The sequence below is a fragment of the Gracilinanus agilis genome, chromosome 3 (assembly GCF_016433145.1).
Source record: "Gracilinanus agilis isolate LMUSP501 chromosome 3, AgileGrace, whole genome shotgun sequence".
NCBI lineage: Eukaryota > Metazoa > Chordata > Mammalia > Didelphimorphia > Didelphidae > Gracilinanus > Gracilinanus agilis.
The window spans coordinates 505,976,681-506,003,106 of record NC_058132.1 but is presented as its reverse complement, the minus strand read 5'-3'; the positions used below and the strand labels follow the sequence as shown (position 1 = coordinate 506,003,106).

The following is a 26,426-nucleotide window of genomic DNA, read 5'->3' as shown; positions in this document are numbered from 1 at the left end:
GGCGGAATTCCATAAGAATCAGGATATGGTTGCTTTTCATCAGTCTTTGAAGTTCCTATTCTTTATATTGTCAATTGGTTGGGGAATAGTTTTTGAAAGACATTTATCCCAGAGAATGTTGATCTAGTGGTTTTAAGGAATGGTAAATTACAAAAAGAAAAAAGAAAAAACAGCCAACCAAAAACAATCATGATCTGATACTTGAAGGGGAGGACAATGTTTTTATCCTTGGCCCTAAACATTTCTAACAGCATTTCCTTTACTGATGTAAGATATTACACAGCTTACTACAGGAGCTACAATCATTTTTATTATATTAGTTGAACACTACCGTACTCCTCACAGAATACTTGCCAGTTTGGAATGTGTTAATAGTAGACATCTGTAAACATCAAGAACATAATGGAATTGTGGGCAATAAGCAGCATGGGCACAGAACAACTTCTGCCAGTCAAACTCAATCACTTTCTTAGTAAAATCACTAATGGAATAAATGAAGGGAATATGAGAAATACTCCTAACAGAGCCAATCCTGAGAAAACAGATGAATCGTTGTCTCATGGAATTTCATTTACAAATGAAATTTAAGTTGTTTTGGGCTTGAAAACTTGTATAAGAATTGAAACTTACTAAAATGTTTCCCTAACAAAATCAGGTAATAAAGAATATGAGTAAGTTAAGTTGGAGAGTTCTCCAGGGAAGCAGTGATGATTGATGGTAGACCTCAGTTTATTTACTATCTCCATTAATAATGTAGATGAGGTGGTGAAGTTAATTAAATATATAGATGGTGCCAAGTTGAAATGTATAAAAAGAAATAGAAGTTATATCCAATGAGTAGTCTCTGGGATCTAAAATATATGAGAGGCATAAGATTCATTGCAAAAAGTTGATTCCATGTAGAAGATGTTTTTTCCCCTTTTCAATGGAAAACCAATTTGAAAGAAAAAAGTGCCAGAGGAAGACATTTACTCTCAATCATTTATCTGCCTTCCCCTGCCCCATCCTAAAGGAAATAATATAAAAACTCAAAACTAACATTGCTTGGTAAGTATGCGGATTTTAGGACCCTTTGTAGTGACAGCTCTTTTACTCCCTTGAGGTCTTTGGCTCTTAGTTTGAAAATAATGCCAGTGTGTCCCATTCATGGTTCTAGCACTAAGCTAAGTTGGTAGATGACAACTACTAAAGTTCTGATTCTTCCCTCGGGAAGAAAACATAGAAGTTCTGTTAAATGGTTAGGGTTCATCACAAGCCCACTCTGCCACCCTTCCTTTCTTCCTGGCACTTCATCTGAGAGTTTTAAGATGAAGCTTGTTGTCCTGTGGACATGGATTTTTGAAATGGGGAAGGAAGCTTGTTGCCCTACGGTTAGCAATCTACCACTAATCTCTTGTTAAACCTAGACAAACTCCTATTGTCAAGAGTCTAAAAAATGCTGGTATCTCATGCCACCTCTGAAAAGCTCCTGATCCCTAGTCTTAATAGCAGTCAAAGGGAAGGTCAAAATATATATCTCTCCAGCTCTGTTTTAATTATTACTGAGGCCTTAATTAGAACTCTATTCTTTTCAATGAGCTTTTTACTTCCCATCCCTATTAATAGACAGACCTAATAGAAAAGCCTGTGAGTCAAGAGTAGCTCTTTTCTATCCCCATGTAAAGAAATTAATGAATAGTTAATAAATAACAATAATGATTAAAATAAAATCCCTGTTTTAGTCTCATTTAAGAGTTTACTTTTCTAACTTGCCTTTAAAGAAAACAATTTTGTTATAATAAATACCAATGTTATTGTCTTATAGTTAAATAGTTGCTTTGGGAAACATTAGGAATAATTCTCAGTCCTAGACACATTTTAGCATTATGTACCTCTTTCATATAAAGAGAATGGAGAATTAAAAACCTAGGCTGGAAAATATTCTCATTAAGCCTAATTCTACTTTTAACAAAAGAAGAACAAATTCTACTTTTTAACAAAGAAGAAAATCATTTTGGGAAGATGTCACTCCTCTTTTCATGCCTTCAACAGATATGTATCAAGGTTCTACTATGCATTGTAGAATAATAGAATGCCAGGGCTGGAAAGGACCTTAGACATAATCTAGTCCAACCCCTTTACCTCACTGATAAGAAACTGAAGACCCAGGGAAGTAAACCCAAAGTTACATAGCTAATAAATGAAAAAGATAGAATTCAAATCCAGGTCTAGTCCAGTGTGACTAATACTACTCTTATGTTATTGAGAGGGTCTGGTCATATCATCTCCATGAAACCAAAATTAAAAGAGCCACATTTGTCTCACACCAAAGATCACCTTTGAGTTGGAGAAAAGTTCTATATATGTTCATACACATATAGATGTGTACAGGTAAAAACGTGCACATATTAATAGTTTTAGAAATTTTTTCAGAAATTAATGTTTTAGAAATATTTAGTGTTTTAGAAATTAATGACCTGGAAAGGCATGTGGAGATCATCATGTGGCTATAATTTATTGCTTCCACAAGACTCTGGGCAATGACACATGTTGGAAATGATAGTCTAGAGTTCAAAAGAAAAACACCAAGGAATTCGACAAGAATGAAAATTAAGCATGATACTGTAATAACTGTCAGGTTGCATATATATCCTGGGTTTGGAGCCAAAGAACCTGGGTTTGAATCCTAGCTCTGTTTCTTTACATGCGATCTTTGACAAGTTACTTCTCTGGCCCTGGTTTTCCTTCTAGTCACTTATTCTCAAAACTTCAGAACTGCCCTTGCTCAATTCTTCCCACTCCTTTTTCCTCATAACCAGTTGTTCACCAAGTCCCATCGATTCCTCCTTCACAGTATCATGAATCTCTAAATCACTCCCACTACCATATTTCTAATGCATATTCTTATTGCCACATACCTGGACAATTGCAATAACTTTTCAGTTAGGCTTCTGCCTCTTCTACCTTCTACTTCTAATATATCATCCAAAACGCTACCTTGATAATCTACTCCTCTTGTTAAAAAACTTCATGACAACATCAAGCCATAGTCATTGTTAGTGATTAGCTTGACATTCAGAGTCTAATAGCGTATGATCAAAAACTACCCTTCCAATCTCATCTCGTACTCTTCTTCAATAAATGAGCCTTTCACTCCAGCCAAACAAGTCTATTCACTGATCCCTCTGAAATGTTCTACTTTTTGCTGCCTTTTACATTGTTCAACTTTCTTGTAATATCCTCTTCTTTGTTTCTAAATCCCATACGTCCTTTTTTTTGTTTTGCTTTTTTAACCCCTCTACCAGTATCAGTTCTAAGATAGAGCAGTATGGGCCAGGCAATCATTGGTTGCACAGCTAGGAAGTGTCTGAGGCCAGATTTGAACTTGGGTCCGTCCTCCCGGTTCTAGACCTGGTTCTCTATCTACTGCTTCCTTGCTGCCCCTCCTATACATCCTTAAAGTCCAAACTCAGTTCTTTTCCTTTTCATGAACTCTTTACTGGCCACATGGTTATCTTTCCTTTTGATTGCATAGCTCTAACAACTTTAACATATGCCATTTTGGCTTCCCAACAAAGACTGTAAGCCCTGTGCGGGGTAGGAGCCAGATTTTATTTAATTCTTGGCATATTACCTAGCACACAGTGATTATTCAGTTGTTTCAATCATGTCCAACTCTTCATGACCCTCTTTGGGGTTTTCTTGGCCGAGGTCCTGGAGTGGCTTGACATTTCCTTCCCCAGCTCATTTGACAGATGAGGAAACTGCCAACATTAAGTGACTTGCCTAGTGTTACAAAGCTAGTAAATATCTGAGGATGGATTTGAACTCCCACCCTGGTACTCTATCCACTCCATAACCTAGCTGTTCCCTTTAGCACAGTGTAGGCATCCACTAAACTGTTGACTGATCCCCATAGGAGTCTGCCAAGCATAGTGAGTTTGTTTCAGGTCTTCAGGTATTATAAACATTGGTGGGGGTGGAAGAAGGGAAGAGAAAAGGCTTCAGGGAACTAATTAGACATCCACCCTTGTACTTTCTTCAACAGAACTTTAGGAAAGAAAGTACATGCCCATCCCTCACAATGTAGGCACACTACTTTGAATACCCACCACACAAGCTTAAACATATAGGTATGACTGTAGCAACTCTTTCATACACAGGAGAATTAACTTCTCTATGATTCCCTGCTTGTCTAATAAAATTAGTACATCTCCACATAGGCTCTGTTATTCTAAAGATAGAGAAAAATGTGTTCAAAGTGCACAGGCAAAAAAGCAGGCTCAGCAACTGAACTGAGGCTCTACAGGAACTCCCTGGGCCCACATCTATGGATCTTGAGCATAAGATTTCAAGCTAAAGAGACATGATGATAGATCTAAAGGGGCAAAGTGGCCCCCAGTCTTCTACTATAAGAATGATTCTTCATCTAGAAATACTACCATAATTGTCCGTTCTTCACAGAGATATTTTAAGGATATATTTGTAAAAAAAACAAAAGTACTTTGGTTTCATTAGAAGGAAAGTCGCTATAATAATCAAAAGCATTTTTGTTTCATAATATTATATTACATATACTGTGTTTTTCTTTCTTTTTACAATAGAGATAGCACATTTTTGATATACTACATTTCTTCCCGAAATATGTAATTAGGTTTATGAACTGATACTTCAAAGGTTTGTAAAATCTTTTGAAGTATTTTTTATGCCAATAAATGGATTTCAATTCAAATATTAGTCTATGGTTCCAGTCACAAAAGAAAGAGTCCCAGTTCTGGGAACAATCATAATGTTAAGGTGAAATGTAAGAGAGAGCAAAAATACTTTTCCATGGAGATTATGGCAATTATGGGTCCTCAAGAAGTGAATACTAAAAAAAATACCTTAAGAAATAATTCTTCATAAAATTCAAAATTAGAGAAGGAAATTACAGTTCTAGTTCTGATTCTGTGGCTCATTTGGTTCTTATTTCTCTTAGTAATCTCTCTGTCAAACTTAGTCACTTTTATAGAGGTTATTTGGCTAACTATAAAAAATCTTAAGCAGAAATTATTTCTCAATGTGTAGGTATCATCTGTGTATAATTTACAAGTGTATGATTTTCACAGATTACGATTCACACTCATTTTGACCAGTCTCAGCTTTCCATTTCATCTAATTCAGAAGCCTCTAAAAGAGGAAAGCCCCAGAGCAGCTGTAGTCCTTGCCCGATTTTTGGCTCTCTCCTCATGGCCAGACTTCTTTTTGCCTCCCAGAAGTCTGTCTCCTCAATTTAAATGTTGAGAAGTCTAAATTCTTAGAGTCTGCATTCAGACTGAGTGCTTTCCTTCCCCCTCCATTCCTCAACTCAACTTCCATTCCAACTTACCTGTTTTCCTTTCTCATCCTTTTGACTCAGTGTATTCCCAAGCTGTTATTCCCTCCTCCTTTAATTGTTACTTACCTTGGAAATGCCTATTGTCCTTAAAGGAAAGTAATTTGAGAGTCCACATCCCTGAAAACATTCAGAGGTTAGATTAATATTCACAAATTGGAGGCTTTAGAAGATTGGAACATGAGCCCCAGTGTTTAAGGCCCCAAATGACTATAAAGCAAGATGAGTTTAGGTAACCATATATGTTTTTACTGCTACATAAAATGCCAAAAAAAAAAATAAAAATTCCTAGCTTGGAATCTAGTAAATTATATCATTTCATTATTTCAAAATCCTTTTTTTCTGATATATTATTCTCAGTATTGATAAGATATTAACATTTGTGTTGTGGGATGCTTCTGAATATGGCAAAAATCATGGAAGAAAAGAGAATTCAAGATAGGTAAAATTGGTGGGTTGGTTGGGGAAAAAACAATCAAATAAGTTAAACTGGGCTTAGAGCAGTGGTAGAGAGAAAAAGCCCTTTCTGTGCATCAGGACATAATCATTGTCATTTCCATTTATCTCATTACAAAAAGAATCAGCATGAAATTGTGGATAGAAGATCACCAGTTTTCCAGGACTGTAAGTTAGAAATGAGTTGCCCATCTGCATTGGTGGAGACAGGATCCATATCAGGAATTCCCCATCCTAGTGAAATCCCAGGTCTTCCCCAGAATTTTAAGAAATTATTCCTGGAGTTGCTGTTCACGTGAGCATAGGTTGAAGTGTTTACACCCAAAGATGACATTGAAGCTTGTTCTATTCAAAAGATTTGGTTTTTTTTTTTGGTATGCAGAATAGCACTGCTGTGTTATCAGTAGGTAACTTGAGACATATTTTCCTGCTAAACAGGTATTTGGAAACTGGACCTTTGGAACTCTGGTGTTCACCGTGTTGCTATTTACAGTTACATTTAAGGTAAGGTCTTTGATATCGATATTTCATTTGCTAGTCTAATGATCACTAATATACATATATGGATGTATACGTGTGTACAACATACATATATACTCATGTATGGATATATGGATGTACACACAAACCCTTGGCCTCAGGTTTCATCCTAAGCTCTGTCCACAATAAACCAATCCTAAACTCAATGGCCTTCCTTAGCCATAGTCTACTAAATGTGCATGCTGCCTTCTGCTCAACTAGTTTAGAAGGTTTTTTTTATACCCATCTTTAATCAAATCTATTGTATAAAAACTTGGACTTATGCACAAAATACATTATTAAATGAAGACACATTTCACAGAAAAATTCACATTAGGTTTCTTTTAGAAAGAAAATACTGGGGCAGCTAGGTGACTCAGTGGATTGAGAGCCAGACTTAGGGATGAGAGTTATAATCTGGCCTCAGGCACTTCCTAGCTGTGTGACCCTAGGCAAGTCACTTAACCCACATTGCCTAGTCCTTGCCCCCCTCTTCTGCCTTAGAACCATACACAATATTGATTCTAAAACAGAGAGTAAAGGGGAGATAGAGAGAGGAAAAGAGAGAGAGAGGGGAGGGGGATAAGGAAGGAAGGAAGGAAGGAAGGAAGGAAGGAAGGAAGGAAGGAAGGAAGGAAGGAAGAAAATAAATACTCTGATTCACTTTAAAAATATTTTATTTACCTAAATTGAGATTTTTACAAAACTTTTGAGGAGCGTTTGCCAGTGCTCTGGAAAGCTGACTGAGCATATGATTGTTTCTGGGGTTACTGAAACCAAAGGAAGAACCCATAGCTATTCTCACAAAAAGAAGTCAAAACAAGTGCTTGGAGTGACCCAGGGCCAATTAGTTGTAATTGCTTGGTGTTACTGTGTTAACATGAGCCCTTTGCAATTTCCTTGAGACCTTCTAGGGTGAGAAATAACTTGCATAAGTAGAGATCTTCCAGACCAGGAGAAAGAAATGCCTCCAGGAGCTCCCTTTCACTCCAGACATACTACTGTGTCTCCAGGAGAAGGGTTTCTTTTGTTTCCAGAAACTATCATTCTAGCTAAACAAATCACTGATGCACTTGCTTCACTAATTTAAGGTTTCCTTTACTCTCAGATTCTTTCTTCTGCTGTTCCAGCTTGCCACTGGTTAATGGCACCAACACCAGTCACCCTTTTTGTTTTTTTTCCTTTTAGCTTGCTCTCGATACACGCTACTGGACTTGGATAAATCATTTTGTTGTTTGGGGATCCCTGATATTCTACATTGTCTTTTCTCTGCTCTGGGGAGGAATTATCTGGTAAGAATCTAGTCAAATAATTTTTGAGGTCCATGAAAGCACATATATTTTTTAGTTTTGTTTTTAAATAAATAAATTTAAATATTTATGTATCACATAGCTTCCTTTTACTGGCAAGAGATGACTAGGGCCCCAAATCATCACTTTCATTTAAGGTACAATGACAGGCCCAGCAGCATGTTCCTACCTCCTGTTCCTCTCCTCCTGCTACCTCCTCTCTACTTTTTTTTCTATAAATCTCTTCTCAAAAAGATCTTCCCTAGCTTGGAGAACTAGGATCTGGAGATAGATAAGATCTATCTCAAGAATCCCTGGACATCTCTGAAGAAATTTGCACAGAAGCCCTGACCTACAAAGTTTAGAACTAACAATGCATCATTTACTTTAATTCAAGAAGGCCCCAGTATTCCAAAACTTACTGCAAGTGGCTGAAACAGTGGATGCTGTCCTCACATATTTGTGCTCTTTCTCCCTACTCCTGTGGTACAAGTGGAAAAAGAAGAGTTTGTCACATTTCCAATTTTTCACTCTCCTGTTACTTTCCTAGAAAGTTCCTCTTTATTTTTTTAGAATTCTTGATTCCATTTCTTTCCTTGCCCACCAGAATTTTGTTCCCATAATTACCCCATCTTCACTGGCTTTGATCCTTCTGCCTTCAATCATGTTCAAGTCTTCTCTATAAAAAATAAAATAAATTGAAACTCCTACTTCCTCCTGAAGCTATCTTCCAAGCTTTATCCTTTTTTTTTTCAGGCTAATTCCTCATTACCTTATCACCTACTGACTTGTCCTTCTACTGAATTTTCTCTCTCAAAGATTCTTTTTTTTTTAATCCTCACCTTCTGTCTTAGAGTCAATACTTAGTATTTATTCTAAGGCAGAAGAGCGGTAAGGGCTAGGCAATCTGGGTTAAGTGACTTGCCCAAGATCACAGTGAATTAAGAAGTGAAGTCAGATTCGAACCCCAAACTGACCCTTTTTTGTATGCTATCATGATCACAGTTCATCTGTGTGCTGTTCAATGTCTTTATGACCATGGAGCTCCCCCTGAAGACTGTGTCCTGGAAAAAAAACAAATCCCTTTGACTCACAATAATAATCTCCAAGGGTCTTGGAGTCATTTTGCATGCCATCCCCATTTTATTTTGACTATTTTTCACTTTTCCTATCAAACTGTTTGTTTGGGCAACCTACAAATAAATCTAAAAATATACACCTGGGAGGTGAGTTGACATAGGCTTAAACATTTCATCAACAAGCAGTCACCCATCCAACTGGGGACCTCTTGTGGCCAAAAAAGACTTAAGCGACATAATTTTTGAGTCCTGGGATCTGGAGGGACAGGATGAAGTTAACAGTGTTCCACCAATCCAGGTAAGGACCAAAGAGTCCTTTGAAAGCATCAGTGACCCTTCAGAAATGGAGAGCAGGGAGCCTTTCTTGGGGTTATGCCTCCACAAAGAGGTGGTATTTAGTGCTCAGGCTGCTAGGATCAACACTGAACTGTACTGAAGGGCTCTTCTGCCTCTAGTTCTAGGTCTGTCTAGGAAAAAAAGATAATTCACTGATTCATCCCTGCTTTCAAATAAAGATTCAACAATTTGGTCATATAGACTGCATCTCGTCCACGAGGCAGAAGTTGTGGGAGGGAAAATGTGTATAAATGAAATTAGACATTTTTGCCATTACTTTCTCTTTTTTTTTCCTTCTATTCTCAAGTGGCCCAAAGGGATAATTTCCTGTTTTCTTTCCAAAGATTATTCTTTCCTTTCATTGATTAGTGAAGCATCTGGATGGTTGGACTTGGAGTCAGAAAGACTTTCACTCCAATCCTGACTTTGACACTTACTGCATAACCCTGGGCATGTCCTATAACTTCTCTTTCCTCATCTGTAAAATGGAGGTCATAATAATGCTTACCTCCCATAGTTGCTGTGAGGACAAGTCAGGATAATATTTGAAACCCTTAAAGCACTTGATAAATTCCAGCTTTCACTATAAATTTATTTTACCCAGTAATTGATAGTCATGGTTTCCCCTCCACCTCCCAAAGAAGTTTAAATTTTAAATTTAGTTAAATTTAAATAAATAAAATAAAATTTAAATTTATAAATTCTTTTGAATGTTAAGCTCTAGCTCTTTGCTAACTGTTAAATTTTCTAAACTAGAATTCTCAATGTGATGTAGCAAAAAGTTAGAAAGATTTAAGTGTTTACTGTATGCCAGGCACGGTGCCAAGGGCTGAGGAAACAAAGACAAAAACAAGGAGTTCTCATTCCAACAGGGGAGGTATCATGCAGACAACAATGTACATATAAGATATATACAGGGAGAATTAGAAGCAGTCTCAAAGTGAGGGTGCCGGTATTGAAGTAGACCAGGAGAGGGAAGCCAGGAAGAAGAGCATCCCAAAAGATGGAACATCGTGTCTGAATAACAGTGAAGAGGCTGATGTTGCTGCCTCTCATCCATGCATGGGAGTAAAGTGTAAGAATTAGACTGGAGACATAGAAAAGGGCCAAGGATTTTGAAGGGTTTAAAAGTCAAACAGGGGTGTGGACGGCTAGGAGGCTCAGTGGATTTGAAAGCCGGAGCTAGAGACAGGAGGTCTTGGGTTCAAAAATGTGGCCTCTAAGATACTTCCTAGCAGTGTGACTGTGGGCAAGTCAGTACTGGCTAGCCCATACCTCTCTTCTGCCTTGGCACCAAAACACAGTATATTGATTCTAAGGTGTTGGGTAAGAGTTTAAAAAAAAAAAAAAGCCAAACAGAGCATTTTATATTTGTTCCTAGAGACCCTCTGGTGTTTACTGAGGTGGGGCCAAGGGGATGAAATGGTCAGACCTACACTTAAGAAGATCACTTTGAAAGTTAAATGGAGAAAGGATTGGAGTAGGAGAGAGACTTGAGGCAGGTGGGAGACCAGTGAGCCTGAGGCCATGGTGGGGCTACACCAGGGCAGTAGCTGTCTTAGAGAGAAGAGAAAGAGAGAGACAAAGAGCAAGAAAATATCAGTCAGAAGTAAAAGTCCCATGGCTAGACTTCTTTAAGTACTCTTTAATCCTCCCTCCATAGAACTTTAAAACCCAGTAGAAAACTTTTTCCCCCCTAGAAACATGTACTTTCTCACCTATTCCATTTTTTTTTTCTCTTTGGTCCTATAGGCCTTTTCTCAGTTATCAGAGGATGTACTTTGTGTTCATGCAGATGCTATCTAGTGGTCCTGCATGGATGACCATCATTCTGTTAATAATTGTGAGCCTTCTTCCAGATATTCTCAAAAAGGTTCTGTGCAGGCATTTGTGGCCTACAGCAACAGAAAGAACTCAGGTAAAGTCATTTTTCTTATACTTAACTACTGATTGTAAGATAAAGATTTCTAGTTTGGGAAGTTAGAAAAGAATAGGCCCCAAATCAAAAACATCAGGAATTAATATAATAGAATGTTTAAATATATAAGGCAAATTGATTTAGCCAAGGTTCTGCAAAAATATATTTCAGAAACAGTATCTTATGGTTAGCATTATTTTTCAGGGGGCAGTAGTGAGGTGGTATAAAAGTTCATTGAACTTAACTAGAATTTGTACCCTGGTATATAGGAAGTACAGCCCCTAGATTAGAGTACTTATTTTCCACACTCTCAGACTGTGGCCAAAAAATAAAATAAAATCTGGGCTCCAGAGAAGAGATCTTGCCTATCTTTTGAAAAGTGTTCATTCCCAACCTATTTATTACTTTTGTCTTTGTTATGATCATGGCCTCAATCTCCTAATCATTTATAATACTGAGGAGACCAGTTGCTTCTCTCCTTCCTTAGGCTCATGGAGAAGTGGGATTTACTGTTAAGGAGTGTGATAGAGTACCTAATTACTCTTCAATACTGAAAAATCCCCTAGCCTCTTTACCCCCATCTGACCTTTTTTCCCCAAAGAATCATGGTGGGGTAGGGGGAACCAAAGAATAAGGAGAGCAAGAAGCCATACATAAGTTTGAGGCGACTCTAGCAACTTAAGGATCTGCCCATAACATAAGGTTAATTTGAGTAATGAATGGGGAGATACTTAAAACAATAAAGGGGAAAGAAAGACCTCCCCAAAAAATAGCAGGAGAAGAATAAAGAGTAAAGTTTTATAACTGTTTACTTTGAAAATTAATGAAAGCTCTTAAGATCTCTAGTTTATTTTACCCCATTTTTAAATCCAAAAGGAAATAGACTTTGTGGATTATATAGTTTTTTAATTCTAATTAGAATTTGCACACTTGAGGTGGAAAATTAGTATTCCTATATGAATGTTAAAGCATAATCTACATGTTTTTGCATATAACCTATGTACAATTATTCCTAGCAAATAGAATTAAATCCTTGTTTGTGAGTTTTCGTAAAATGTTTGAATTACTTTAAATGAACTTTATTTGAAAATGCCTTTAGCTTCTAGGTAGGCTTTTCCCTCCTTTATGTATCCTGCCCCAGTTTACACAAAAGTCATCCTCCAAATACTAAAGGTAAAGAGAAGTCTTCTCTAGTAGTTTAGTATTACAAGCTAGTCCTATGGCAGGAGTTCTTTCTTTGAAAACAGACAGGGCCGGACAAGAAATATCTTCAGATATCCAAATCCTCTTTTGCTTGGATGATCAATAGCAAGAGATTTATGGCTCCAGCTAAAGCTCATGTGGCTCTTCCAGAAAATAGGAAGGGAACAGATAAAGGAGGTAGGTAGTGGAGAGCTTTGCTCTCAGTCTTTTAAGTAAGAACAGATCTCTAGACTATAGCCTATTTAGGTGCAGGCAGGAAATTTGATGGGTCTCCCTGTGAAGGGAATTTGCCCTGCTACCTTCTGGTGGATAAGTTGAAAAAAACAAAATAAGTAAATATTAGATCCTTCCAGAGACCTATCCTCTGGGTTGAAGACCTTTACAGATTTATTTTTTGTTTTTAATCTTTTGAATAGTGGTCCTCAGGTAGATAGTTGTTGTAGTTGAGATCTTTAATCCTTAAGGATTTTTCTTAGCAGTCAGTAATGCAGCTACATAGTCATGCTACTGGGATCTCCTTTATTCTTCCATGATATCTACTCTGAGCCAAGGAAAATGATAATTTGAGGTTATGATTCTCCCCCCCACCCTTCCCAGATAGTGTAGATGGTGCCTCCTTAGTTTGGCAAAAGATTTGTAGATCTTAAAATTATGTAAAATAATTCTGAATAATAAAAAATGTTTCTATCCATTCTTCCTACTGCTATAGGGCTTAAAAATCCATATGTCTGACCCTATTGTGGGTTCCTGAGGCAGTTGGTCAGTTAGAATGAAGGGTTAAAAGGGAGGAAGAAATAAAAAAAAAGAAAAATCACTAGTAGGCATAATTCTGGGATGGCATTGCTGAGAGCCACAGGTAGAGAGTGAACAAGTCATGTTTTGGGACTTCACAATGCCATGACTGTTTGCTTAGTGAGATCAGCATTTATATGCAGTAGGAAGTTGTAACCAGACTTATCCCCTTGTGTTTCTCTCTCCCCTCTCCTCATTTCCTTTCATCTTCCAACCTGCTTTGCCTAAATAACTACTACCTTATTTAAACATAAATGATGTGCATGGGTACCTCCTGAACCTTCTGGGAATGGCAGACTAAACATCAGTGCCTTTCTGTTGAGCAGTCTACCATCTTTATGCTTTCTCAGACTTCCAGCAGTCTGAGTTTCTAACGGAACACAAGGTGACTCTTTTTCTGCCTTTTTGCATGCTTGGAGGACATTTGATGTTTTACTGTAATATCAAGGACCATTTATTACACACTCATTGTTTATACTGCAGGCACCATAGAGAGTGCTGGACTTGGAAAAGGACAGACCGGGTTTCAGATCCTGCCTCTGACGCTTACTAGCTAGGTGTAACCCTGGGCAGGTCACATTACTCAACTGAGCCTCAGACACCTCTCCTAAATTATTCGCTAATGATCTACATTGAAGAAGGGAGTTCTTACACTATAAAATCACAGATTATCAATATATTTTCTTTTTAAACATTAAAAAAAATCATAAAATTTATCCCAGAAAAGTAGTAAATAAGATAACTATTTCCCTATATCAATGGTTCCCAAACTTTTTTGGCCTACTGCTGCCTTTCCAGAAAAAATATTACTTAGCGTCCCCTAGAAATTATCAAACTAATTATTGAACTCAGAATAGAATGTAATAAAAAAAAAAAAAAGGTGTGGCCATCACTGCTTCCCTGGATCACTGCAGCACCCACCAGGGGGCAGTAGCGCCCACTTTGGGAATCACTGGCCTATATCAATAACTGTAGACTAATACTCAGTACCCACCACCAACTTTATTAACAGAAGACTTGACTCAAACCCTTATTATAGAGTGAACAACACCATAAGAACTGTAAAAGAGACATTGTTATGCCCATTTTTCAGATGAAGAAACTGAAGGTCAGAGATATGAAGTGATTTGCCAAAATCCCCATATAACTGGGATGACCCAGGGCTCCTCCTGCTTCCAAGTCCAGTGTTCTTTTACATTACACTGGACCTTTAATTAGTTCATGAGAAACCAATATTATGTAATAGCTTGATCTCATGAAGTACTAAGTCAAACAGATCTGATTCATATCAAATTCTCAATGTCACATTTCAAATTCTGGTACTGACGCATATACCAAGTATAATTTGCAACTCAACCATACCACAAAAATACATGCCCTTGAGCAGGATGATATTGGTGTTGACATATTTCCAGCTTTCAGCTGCAATTATAAAACAAGCTCATTAAAGATCATTAAACAGCTCCCTAGTATATCATGTGCTATCACTGGGACGAACAGGGAGAGAACATAGTTTTATATCAAAAGTTAAAGGCTGCTTAAACTTTTGAAATAAAATTTGATGACTTTAATCAGGAAAAAATGTTCTTAAAAAAAAAAGTTCTGCATTGTTTTAGATAGTCATAACAGGCTAGACATAGCATTATAGCCCCGGATGTAGAAACTTTTTGTGGCAAATGCCAGCTATAAAAATCTTTTTTATCCAAGCATTTGAGGGAACTACTTCCTAACCAATTATTTGTTGCTCGTTCATACGCTTACATTTATTTACATACATTACTTACATTTACTTACATACATTTGTTCTGCCCCCAAAGTAAAAAAACACTTTGAAAAAGTTGTTAGTGAAGCTAAAACAGCCTTTGGTTTGGATATGTTCAGATTTTCATATTTTATCTGGTTGATTGAAAAACTGCTGAGTTTCCAAAAAAACTGTTAAAATGGTGGTTTAGACTTCCACATTTGGCTGGGAAAATATAATTAATTGACAGTGTATCTAGGAACTGACAACCAGACGTAACAAAGTACCTATGAAGAAATAGTCAAAAGAGTCCTATTAGGAAGTCCAGGAAGAGACCCGGTACCCTCCTAGTCATGAAGGATGAAATCAGAAATGATTCTCTCTGGTCCCTAAGTCACTGGTGATAGTTCTATATGGGTTATAGAAGAGACTGATGATGAGAAAAGAAAGGGATGAGAAAAGAGGTAGAGGCAGGAAATCTGAGATGAGGAAGAGGGACCAGGGCTTAAGGTGGGGCTAAGGGTAAGGAGCTATTTTCCCCCCAGGGAAACTTCCTTGGCTAAATTCCCCCCTCATCCCTTTTTTTTTTCCACTTAGCCAGAAGAAGTAAATTTACTCTTCCTGTAGGTGCTAATGGGGTTTTAAAGTACATATAACACAGAATGAAGCAAGACTTATTTGCTTTTCATAAGAAAAGTAGACTTTGGGAGGTACTAAGCACTTTATCTCTGGAGACAGCTGAAGGCAGGTACTTTAAAATAGTGGGGAGGTTGAGAACTGAGTTGGCAAGGAGAGGAGGAAGGAAAAAATCCAGTAGGAAGAAGAGCTTTTGGTCTAATAACATTTTAAACACTAATTTTTTATGCCCCCAATACTATCGTCTTCCTCCTCCACCTGCTGAGTTTTTAAATGGCAGGACTTGAGGAACAGAGAAAGAAAGGATAACATTTCTGCCTGTTCCCCAAAACTCCTCTCCCCAATCCTTCCTCCAGTTTCAAGCCTGACCATTACTTACTCTCTTTTAATAGAATTCCCCACAGTACCTGGCACATAATAAATGTGTGGAGGAAGCAAGGAATGAATGGATGGAAGGAGTGAGTAAATAAATAAATGAGCCATTGCCTCACCTTTTTCTCCAAAGGATCCACATAGCATTCTCTTCCTTAAAGTTCCCTTAGCTCAGCTCTAAGTCCTGTGATAAAAGACCTAATACCATTCAAGTTTGCTTTTCTCTAACATGAGAACAGTCATCCAGCAGGATCTCTCCCAGAAAGGCATAGGGAAGTTCTCATCTAGGTCAGGTGTTTCTGGGATGATTGTTAGGTATGTAAGAAATGCATATTTGTTAGTGCCTGATATTATTGCCATTTTACCAAAAAAACAGGATATTGCACAAAGTTGTTTTTTGGTGTTGGTTTTTTTAGTTCTTTTTTTTTTTTAGGGACCTTTTTTCTCTTAACAGTTGAGTGAGAGGCAGAGTGATTTGATAGTTAGTGTGACTACCTTGGAGTCAGGAAGATCTGGGTTTGAGTCTGAGTCTCTGACCCAGAATGGCTCTATGACCACTAGCAAGGCACATGGCTTCTCATTGTCCAGAGGAACTCTATAATATAGATTTTAAGTTTTAGAAGAGTTGCTGATCTACACAAGTGAATGGAATGTCCTTGCTAGGAGTTCCTTAAATTGATGAAATCATAAGTCCAGAACAAAACTAATAAAAACTACTCAAAAACAATTGACAAACAAACTAATTAGTTTTTAAAAATTGATCAACTACAATTTAAGCACTATTTATTTGACTAATATGGTAAAAAGCATTACTTTTTTTTTAACTAAAGTAAGCTGATTTCATGCAACCTAAGATTTTTTAGTGCAGGGTCATCAAAATATGTTGTAATAAATCACAGAATTCCATCTTTGTTTAATTTCTATCTTTGAAAGCAGGTAGGGTAGAATTATTAGGAATGTCTTAGTAAGGCAATAAAAAGTGAAATTGACTTAAACTTCCTAAATTCTGCTAAAAGTAAATATTTTAGAATTAGCCTAGTTTAGAGATCCAATTTAAAGAGGCTGTTTTACACATTTGCAGAAGCTGGAAAAGGTCATCACTGATCATTGTCTTTGATTTCCACAGCAGCTGAGGGCAATGAGACCTTCAGCCATTGGGTATTCATCTCTAGTGGTGATAAATCAGTTATTTACAATCACTATTTAGCTATGTTCAAATAAGTATCAGTAAACCAAAACATTCATGATACATACAAAACACATTTTTCTATGACAGAATCTAACCTACACAGCTTCTGCAAAACTTTGGAGGAATCAAGCATTTATTTAACCTTTATATGGACTACATTTTTTTCCCATCTTTCTCTACAAAAAATTGTCATAGGCACCAATCCCCTTTCCATTCCCTACCCTGTCTTTTTTTTTTATTTATAAAGAATTATTCCTGCAAAGTGCACTATTTGCATTTGCTTCATTTTTCTTTTCCCTTATTTTATATGGAAACATTTCACCAATGCAAGTTTCACCACACCATGTACAGTTGATCATCACTCTTAGACAGACTCATTTTCACTTTTGACTGGGAACTGACCGAGGTTGAGTAGAACATCTTAAAAAATCCAGCCCCACCCATCCAAAACCACTTTGAACATCACATTATTAAATCTTTTGGATTTCATTTCTCTTGCTAGGACTCTTCTCTTTTTTGGTTATTGGCCGTAATTTTAGTTTTGTCTAAAACTAAAACATTGAGGCCCCTTGAGAAACCTTCAGTGATGCTCTTTGTAAAAAAGCAGGAACTTTGTCACTACCCAGGGAAATGGTACCCAAGGGCCATGTGGACCACATAGGGGCTTCCTTGCTCTAGTGGTAGCCCACATTGCTGGGTTCCTAGTAGGTCCTGTGGATTGTCCCGCCATATTGCAAGCAAGATTGTGCCAGTGAATTTGGCTTCTTACTGCACATGCATTGGGCACACTCAGAGACTTCTCTCAAGTTCTTTATCTCCAGAGTGTCACACACGTATTTGCGGAAAGTGGGCTCTCCTTTCCCCCTCTCACATACCTAACCTTAGATGCAGTTATCTTATGGTGAGTTCAGTGGCCCTGTCATGGATGAGAAGGGAAGCCCACTGTTCCTTAATGTATTTCCTGCATGCCCTGGAAAATTGGCAACTCACAGATAAAAATCAATTTGCCTTTCTCTAAACCTGTGCTTTCCTTCCCCCCCCAGAGGTACTTAATTTCGTTGAATATTTTACAGCCAGTGGCAGCATACTTACCACGTGTTTGACTATGATGATGAAAGCCCCATGAGCAAAAGAGAGATAGTTTCCTTTTTACGTGATCCAAGAGGCACCGGAGAACATAGCCAGAGGTGGTGTCTCATGGTATAAAACAAGTGTCTTCAGCTTTCATCAGGTTTGTATTTAGTCTGGCAGCAGGATCAATAATGGGCCTATTTATGCAGATGAAAGGGTTCAAGGGATGAGAGCCATAGAGATAGAGCCTCAAGAAACTAGAGCTGCCAAGGTAGGCTCTAGACCGAAGCTCTCTTAAGTCTGTCTTGAGGTCAGGGAATCGAGGCGCTCAGATCTTGAGACGATCCATTCAGATTTCCCTCATGTGTGTGGCAACAGTCTCAGTGTTTTTCCTCATCCTTGCAGAAGATTATGAAACATAAAGCAACTGTACAGGCAGTGGCGACCTACGATGGGCCCCTCCTTGAAGGATCTCTTACGGCCTCCGAAGCTTAATTAGCTCATTGATAGGTAACAGTATTGCACAGATGGTGCCAGTTTGGAGTCACTTTATTGGTGTGCGGTGATAACTCTGAAACTGTCCATTTTTCCTCCAAAGTTTTTGCTGTGCTTTGCCATTTCTTTTTGTTTTGCTTTTTTTTTGAAAGTCAAAATGATTTGTAAGAGAACCTAATTTTTACACTTAAATATTTGATATTCCCAGGTAAGTTTTTTGCCTGAGATTGACAAAGAAAGCATAATCATGTGTTTGTGTGCGTACATATGTACACATTTATGTATGTATCTTATGACTAATGTTTATCAGTGGTCTCATGGGCAACATTAGCCGGTCTGACTCGCTAATATTCAGTGTAGCCAAAATATTCCAATCCTTCTGGACCAGTGAAGTATAAGCATTTTAATGTAAAAGGGTCAGTTGGGAAAGGTACCACAAGTTAATGCATTCTGGGATTTGGGTTTACGCTGGTTATTAGTCGGTCCTCAGACTAATGTTGAACATTAGGTCATGTTAAACATTGGCTGTATTGCATAGAACATGTTCTGGTGCCTAAAAGTATGTGGAGATTGTGTCAAATTATATATATATATATGTTCATGAAGTATCTCTAATAAAGACCTTGGGTTTGACAAGCACATTTATCATCCAATTTTTTTTTAAATCAGTACTCTGTCAAACTTGAAACATGCATTGTATTAAAAGATTGATACTGCTTAGTTTTTGTTTGTTCTCTTCCTACTTAGTTAAACTTGTTGTTGTTTATGACATATCAGCCTTCTTGGGCTATTAGTGAGAGATCACACAAACCACATTGGTCTGTGCCATGTACAAAAATAATAAGAGTAAGCTCTGAAGATGGTCTGGATGTGCTTAGTCAATGTGGCTGTTTATCCTTGAATCTGTGTGTGTGGGAAACGATGCACTAACACTGGGTGAGTCATTGTCTTCTGTCTTTGTGGGTCAGCACTTTGGTAAATAACCACACTTCACTCACACTTTCGGGCTTCTCCAATGTCCCTTAGAGATCTATGAGGGTTGATTGAGCAACTCTAGCCCTTCTAATCACCCAATTCCCCTGCTCCTTGCCATTCCTTGGGTTAGCAACATGGTGGCTTCATTAGTATAACTAAGAGGGAGAGGGGGAACAGAGAGAAGCTACTTTATAGGCTATTAATATAATCAGCTATTAATGGGCACCAGGTCAACTTACTGAATTCTAAATCAAAGGGAAACTAGCAGACCTAATGGAAAACCCGTGACTTGGGTGTTCATTTCTAAAATAGAACCACTCGTAGAGAAAGCATGATGTCCAGCTCCATTTTGAAATAACACAGAATCATTTAAGGATCCTCGCCTTCTAGGTCAGGCACTTAATGTATTCTCTTATCTCTTAACAGAATTCTCCAAGGCAGTGTCAGGACCATGTTTCAGAATTCACCCCTCTCGCCTCTCTACAAAGTCCAAGCTATCGAAGCAACGAGCTCACCAGTTCCCCGGCCACAAAGTCTCATTCTCATTCTCAAAAAGTGATGCTGACGTACTGGAACAGTCATGATTATTCAGTTCTCCCGCTTGGGTTTAATTTTTCCAATAACTGTTGCAAGTCCAGTGCAAGAAACTGCTACCATGGGTCAGGTTTGGAAACGCCCGTATGACAGATCACCAATTCAAGCCTTTAAAGAACAGCATTTTTGAATGTGTGTGTATATGTGTGTGTGTGCATGTACCTACGCATATGTGTGTAGGGGTGTGTGAGAGAGTGTGTGTGTGTGTGTGTGTGTATTCTGTTTCCAGAAGAGGGAACAAATACATAATAAAACTTAAAACTAAAAAGTACTTGGCTCTCACTGTCTGGAGTCATGAATAGACAGACAGAACTGAGAGCTTGAGAAGTCTTAAGTCCTTCCAGGCCTGGTGGCCTCTTCAAAAAAAAACAACAAAAAAAATTTTTTTGAACTGCTAAAGCAATGAACATCTTACACAGTCTGGTACTGTGAGACTGCTAGCACTTAGAAGATCCCTTGTTTTGTGTTGAAAGTTTTTTGGTGTTTTTTTGTTTGTTTGTTTGTTTTTTTGCATACATTGCTTGCTTCTATTGTCTTCAGTCCCTTGATATTCCTTGAAGTGGATAGTTTCAGTGAATGACCTACATTTTGATATCAACAGTTCAGTTTTGAGCCAGAAGCTATGACCTCAGATATCTCCAGTGATGGTCACTTCATGCATTTCACAGCTGTTCCTGATATTTCTCTTCATCCTTCTCCTTCCCTGGCTCCCCCACCCAGTTTTTCTCCTATACTTTGTCTGTAGAACAAACTGATGTTGCCTCTGTGATCATCTCTTGTCAGGAAACACTCTCTTAAGACTTGTATTTTCGTAAGTGGCCAAATTAGGCATCTGTGTGGTCGTGGATATCGGTTTTCTTAGTAGAAAAAAGAGAGACACCACTTTTCTGTTCACCCCTGCAGAGGGAAGCTGGTTGTCGCGGGTAGTATTGGCATTTTGCATGTCAAGCTCAAAGTCACTTGTGCTGAATTTGTTAATTTATCACAGTATGTCCTAGAAAAGTTAGAGTAAAACTCAGTTGATTTTTACTCCCTTCCCATCACCTCGCTGCCTCCATGGAGAAAAGTATTTATGTATATGACTATGTAAGCAAATGCACTGGATACAGATTAGGAAATACTGATATATCTTAGCTTTTCCTTTGAAAGTTCTGAGATACTACTTTATCAGACTTCAAAGGATGGAGTTTCTTGGTTCCCTGTTGATGGAATATTTTTATTCCAGGGGTTTTAAAAAGGGTATTAATTTAGGACATTTGCTAGGGGGGCTTTGACACAAATGATCGATTGTGACGATATAATATTCTGTGTTGAAATGGAAAGGGAAGTCGGGAATCTAGTTTTCTGAGACATAACCACCAGGTGGCAACTGTCTTTCAAAATGGACTTAAAGCTTATTTCAGATTGAAAGGATATGGTTACAGGATAGCCTTTCAATTTTTTAAAAGCAATACAGCCAGCTCGTACCTCTTCCAAGGCTCTCTAGTGTTTACCAAACCTTGCACAAGTTTTACAGCTAGGTGTGTCCTTTGTCTTGAGATTTTGTCCAGTGTTCTATTTGGAAGGTATAAATGACTGAAGGATTGCTTTTAAAGCCCCCATTATTTTTACATAGCCAGTGTTTGTTTATATGAACACTCCATAACAGATTTGAATGACCATTAAATTAGCATTTTTCCATTTGAGAGTCAAACATAAACAGTTGAAGACTTACTCTTCAGGGCACCACAAACAAACAACTTTACCCACTCCAAGAACTCCTAGTGTGATGATCAGAAAATTGTGTATGTGCAAATTAACACTAAGAACTAATTCTTAGACGTTTGATGTTAGGCTTATAGACGTTCAAGTTTAGTGATTTGAGAGCGTAAGGTTTCACCTATAAAATATTTATTTGAATTATAGAGAATTTTTTTCCTAAATGGAGCATCAATGACAAGAACCAGTGAAATATTCTAAAGTCGTTGGAATGTTTTAATGAATTATGAGCACTTATACCAAAGATTAGGCTGAATAAAGTTTGACTGTCAACAAGAATTCATTTTACTGCCCTAGAGAATAATAAACATAGTAGATAGTATTTGTAGCTTGAAGATTTAATGTTAGCATTTCAACAAGAACCCTTTCGGTTTCAAAGTAATACCATTCTTTCATGGACTATAGCAGTATTATAAACTTGGGTCATTGCTTCCTTGAACGTCACACTCAGAATCATACCATTCATAAACACTGGTGTATGTATTTTTTAAAGATTTTTTTAAAACCTAATATGGGTATAAATGTAATACCTGTAGCGGTGACAAATTTCCTGTGCATTTAGTTAACAAATTATTTGTAATGTATTTTTTTAGAAATCTTAAAATTGCCTTTGCACTGAAATATTTTTCATAGCTGTTTATATCTCTTTTATGCATTCATTTGTTAACACACCATTTCTAATTTTTTAAGTATGTTTTGAAAAGTTTTTTAATTTTATGGGTTTTGGCCACTTTACATTTAAATTTTGCTGATAGTTGTGACCGAATGTTTAAAAATCTGATGAATGTGAAAATTTCAGATTTGATTTCTTGCTTTCTCTCTCTCCTAAACTATTGCTGTTTCTGATGGTAGTAACTAATGTAAGGCACATCTCAAAATGGTAGTTTGCTAAGTTTTTCATTGTAACTTCATCCTATCTTAGGTTTTTTTTCTCATCTCCATCCATTAGCCTTAAATAAGACACTTTTTGGTTAGTGATTGAATGCACTAGATTCCTGCTCTGTCTACTAACCAAAAGTTTACTACATCGCTCTGACAATTTTACTCTTTCATTGAAAACCACTAAGACATTATAGAGTCTAAAATATATTTTAGAAAATAACCCAGAGAATTGTTAAATGGATGTGCCTAGGTATTTTAAATAGTCTACGTGGGTGGGAAGAGGCACAGACGTTTGACCAGGGACAATTAAGTGGGGAAAAGAAGGACCCCATTGAAATGACATTTTTACATCTGCTTTAATTACAGATTTTTATATTAGTTCTTATCATATTTGCCTTATAATGTCACAGATCATATGAATCTGCTTCAGGCCCTTGGATTTATATATTAAAAATCCAATTCACTGCATCAACTTTTTGCGCAGAGATAATGAGGAATCCATAGTTTCTCCAATGTATGGAACTCCTGGAGCGAGGAGTCCAGTCACCAAAGCAAACCACAACTAGTCTATGACTCATAAATTAAATCCTAGAGTTACTTGAGTCACATAGAGGTTAAGTGTCTTTTCCAGGGGCATAGAACTAGTTTCTTGTCAAAACCACGATTTGAACTCTGGTCTTTCTGGCTCAAAGCCCAAGATTCTGTCTAATAGGCCACAATCCTTCTGTGCATCAGATATTATTAAGTGATAGAGTTATGATTTACCATGTTTGAATGCAACCCTTACTGCTCCCACTCTTATCCCTTGGGAGTTTTTCTTCTTAATCTACCAATACGAGTGATCTTATCTATATTTTCATCCCTTATTATTTCCAACTCCATGGTAACTCATGACCATGCATGCACACACATGCACATGCACACACATATACACACACCTCCACATATACAACCACACTCCTTTCTTAAGCCCTCATTTTCCTTGCTTTTTCCTGAAGTATTTCCAGACTTCATTTCCTTCCTTCTGACAGAAGTCTCTGCCCACCTCAGAGAAAGCAGAACCCCACTTCCTTTCTACTGATAGGTTGCCTTTATCCAATAGGCAACAAAACAACAAAATTTCTTTACTGATAAGTATAAAGGATTCCCTGGACAGAGATCTTTCTCCCTCAGGGAAACTCCACCTAAAATACCTGAATCTCAGCTAAGTGAACTCTCAGAGGGCCAAGAAAGGGAGCTGTGGCTTCCAAAGGGAGAAGGTGCTCCCTGTTCTATTTAAGTGCCCTCTGGGGGAAGCTGGGCTACCCCATTGTTTAGGAGGGAGACGGCCCCATTCTAGAAATCATCTAGAGTGAGGAATTTCTCTCTGTTATCAGTTCTGATTTCAAGAAACAACACAAAACTTCCCTCCATATTTGAATCAGGAGAGTGAACAAGACAGACCAAATAAGAGTGAAGTGTGAGAGTTGTATCTCATGTTGGACATTGGCATTACAGCTGATGTACGCAAATTGGTTGTACAATTTATCTGCTGTAGATTTAGGGGGAAAGAGCATGTTGGAGAGGGGAAGAGAATGACAGATTTTGTATAAAACTTCCTAGCTTGCCTTGATTAAATTTTTGCAGCTTTAACAAAAATGTTTCATACATGCTGTTAGAACCGTTTTAAATAGACATCAACCAAATGTTCTGTGAAAGCTGAAGAAAGTATTTCAAGCTTTGTCTTTTTCCTAACCACTGAATTTTTTATGTATTTCTGCACTGGTTAGTAAGAAATTATTACAGTTGTTTTTATCCTATAGTATCATTAAGATTATTTATTTGACACAGAATGCAAAGGCTTGGATCTTACTTTCTTACATTACTCATTTTTCCAGTGTCACCCATTTCTCTGAATCCCATTGGTATGCAATTTTAAAACAGGGAGAAAAATGTTGGTGAGCCTCCGCAGTCTTTTCTTTTTTTTTTTTTTTCTTTTTTTGAAAGCCAGGGTTTAGGGGGACTGGGGACAAGAATCATTCTGATAATGTGTCTATAAACAAAGCTTTAATGGAAACTTGTTGGAAGTATTATAAAAGTGTGATTCTACTTTTGCAGAAAAAAATCTAAAGATCAGTTTATATAGCTTTATTTTTTACTTTATCAAAATATACAGAATTTTAATATACTGTACATTGTCTCTGACTGAAATTATTATGTGTGTATATGCATTGCCATTGAAAATATCCATTCATTATGTAATATAAAGGCAAATCTTCCAAAATGCCATTAGAGGAAAAAGTAGTTACCACTGTATTTAACATAAATGGTATCTGTAGTTGTCATCATCATGAAATATTGGAATTTCTTTTTTAATTGTTAAATTCAATAGGTGCATTTAACAGACAATAAATCAGCCTTTAAACAGTAACGTTTAATTGATAATAGTTCATTAATCTGCTCTGAAAAGTCAAACTGTAGATTCAAATAATTCCTACATTTCTGTAAAGTTTATTTTGTATGCTGCTGTTTTTAACTTTTATTTCTGAAGATAACAAAACATGACCTGTCAAAATTCAGTTTGGGGACTTTTCTGTAGATTATATAAGCAGGAGATCAGACCTCTGCTTGCAATAAAGAAAAACGGCTGGTTTAGTCTCTTCATAAACCAAATTGCACAAGGGGTGACTTTATCAATTTCTGCTAAGTTATAACCAACTATGAGCCTATAGAATTAAAATTTCCATTAATGGCTTTATATTCCTAATTTGAGGAAGAGGCTGCTTTACTTGGGTAAGTATATTTTTATTTGTAAATACGTTTATTCCTCTTGTTATTATAATGGGGTTTTAGTGACAATAAACAAACAAATGATCCATTCCTTTCCCTGTCAGATAAAGGAATCTTTCCTGAGCTCCTTTTCTACTCACAAAGCAAAATCAACTAATTCAGATATTCTGCAAAATTATATTTGAAAGAATGTTAGTTGCATAGAATTGCTACCCTTATCCCCTTAATTTGCTACTTTTAACATCCTCCTTATGAAAATGAGAGACCTTTGTTTTCTACTAAGGTATAAGACTAGGTGTGCAAAATCACATGCCTAAGTTATCCAGGTGGGTTTTCTGCTCCTCTTTCTTGAATTGTTTGGAAACTCCATCTAGTTACCAATATTTTCTGATGTCTAAATTTGAATTAGAGTTAAGAAACCCAGATTTTTTTAAAGATAATACTTCAATTTCCTCACCACTCCCCCAATTACATGTAGAAACCATTTTTTAGCATTTGTTTTTTTTTTAATTTTGAGTTAAAAACTCTCTCCTTAGGGGCAGCTGGGTAGCTCAGTGGAGTGAGAGTCAGGCCTAGAGACAGGAGGTCCTAGGTTCAAACCTGGCCTCAGCCACTTCCCAGCTGTGTGACCCTGGGCAAGTCACTTGACCCCCATTGCCCACCCTTACCACTCTTCCACCTATGAGACAATACACCGAGATTAAGGGTTTAAAAAAAAAAAACTCTCTCCTTCCCTCCCTCCCCACCCTGAAATGATAATCTAATATAGGTTATACATGTGCAATCATTTAAAACATATATCTATATTAGACATTTTGTGGAAGAAAACTAAAAAAAAAATGAAGAAATAAAGTGACAGAGAGGACTGCATTCATGAAGTCTGCATTGAAACTCCCTCAGTTCCTTCTATGGTGGTTTTTATCATGAGGCTTTGGGGATTGTCTTGGATCATTGTATTGCTGAGAATAGCTAAGTCATTCACAGTAGTTCCTCCCATAA

The 26,426-nt window shown here is 37.3% G+C and overlaps 1 protein-coding gene across 1 annotated transcript in view; it reads left to right on the top strand.

Moving 5' to 3' along the window:
- The window catches only part of ATP11A (ATPase phospholipid transporting 11A), a 184,308-nt gene extending 163,861 nt beyond the window's left edge, over window positions 1–20,447 (top strand). The window contains exons 27-30 of the mRNA XM_044669325.1: window positions 6,248–6,313; window positions 7,517–7,620; window positions 10,785–10,950; window positions 19,851–20,447. Coding sequence (XP_044525260.1) covers window positions 6,248–6,313; window positions 7,517–7,620; window positions 10,785–10,950; window positions 19,851–20,108 — 594 coding nt within the window. The 3' untranslated portion in view covers window positions 20,109–20,447. The remainder of the gene's footprint in view (window positions 1–6,247; window positions 6,314–7,516; window positions 7,621–10,784; window positions 10,951–19,850) is intronic.
- Window positions 20,448–26,426: the final 5,979 nt, after the last annotated feature.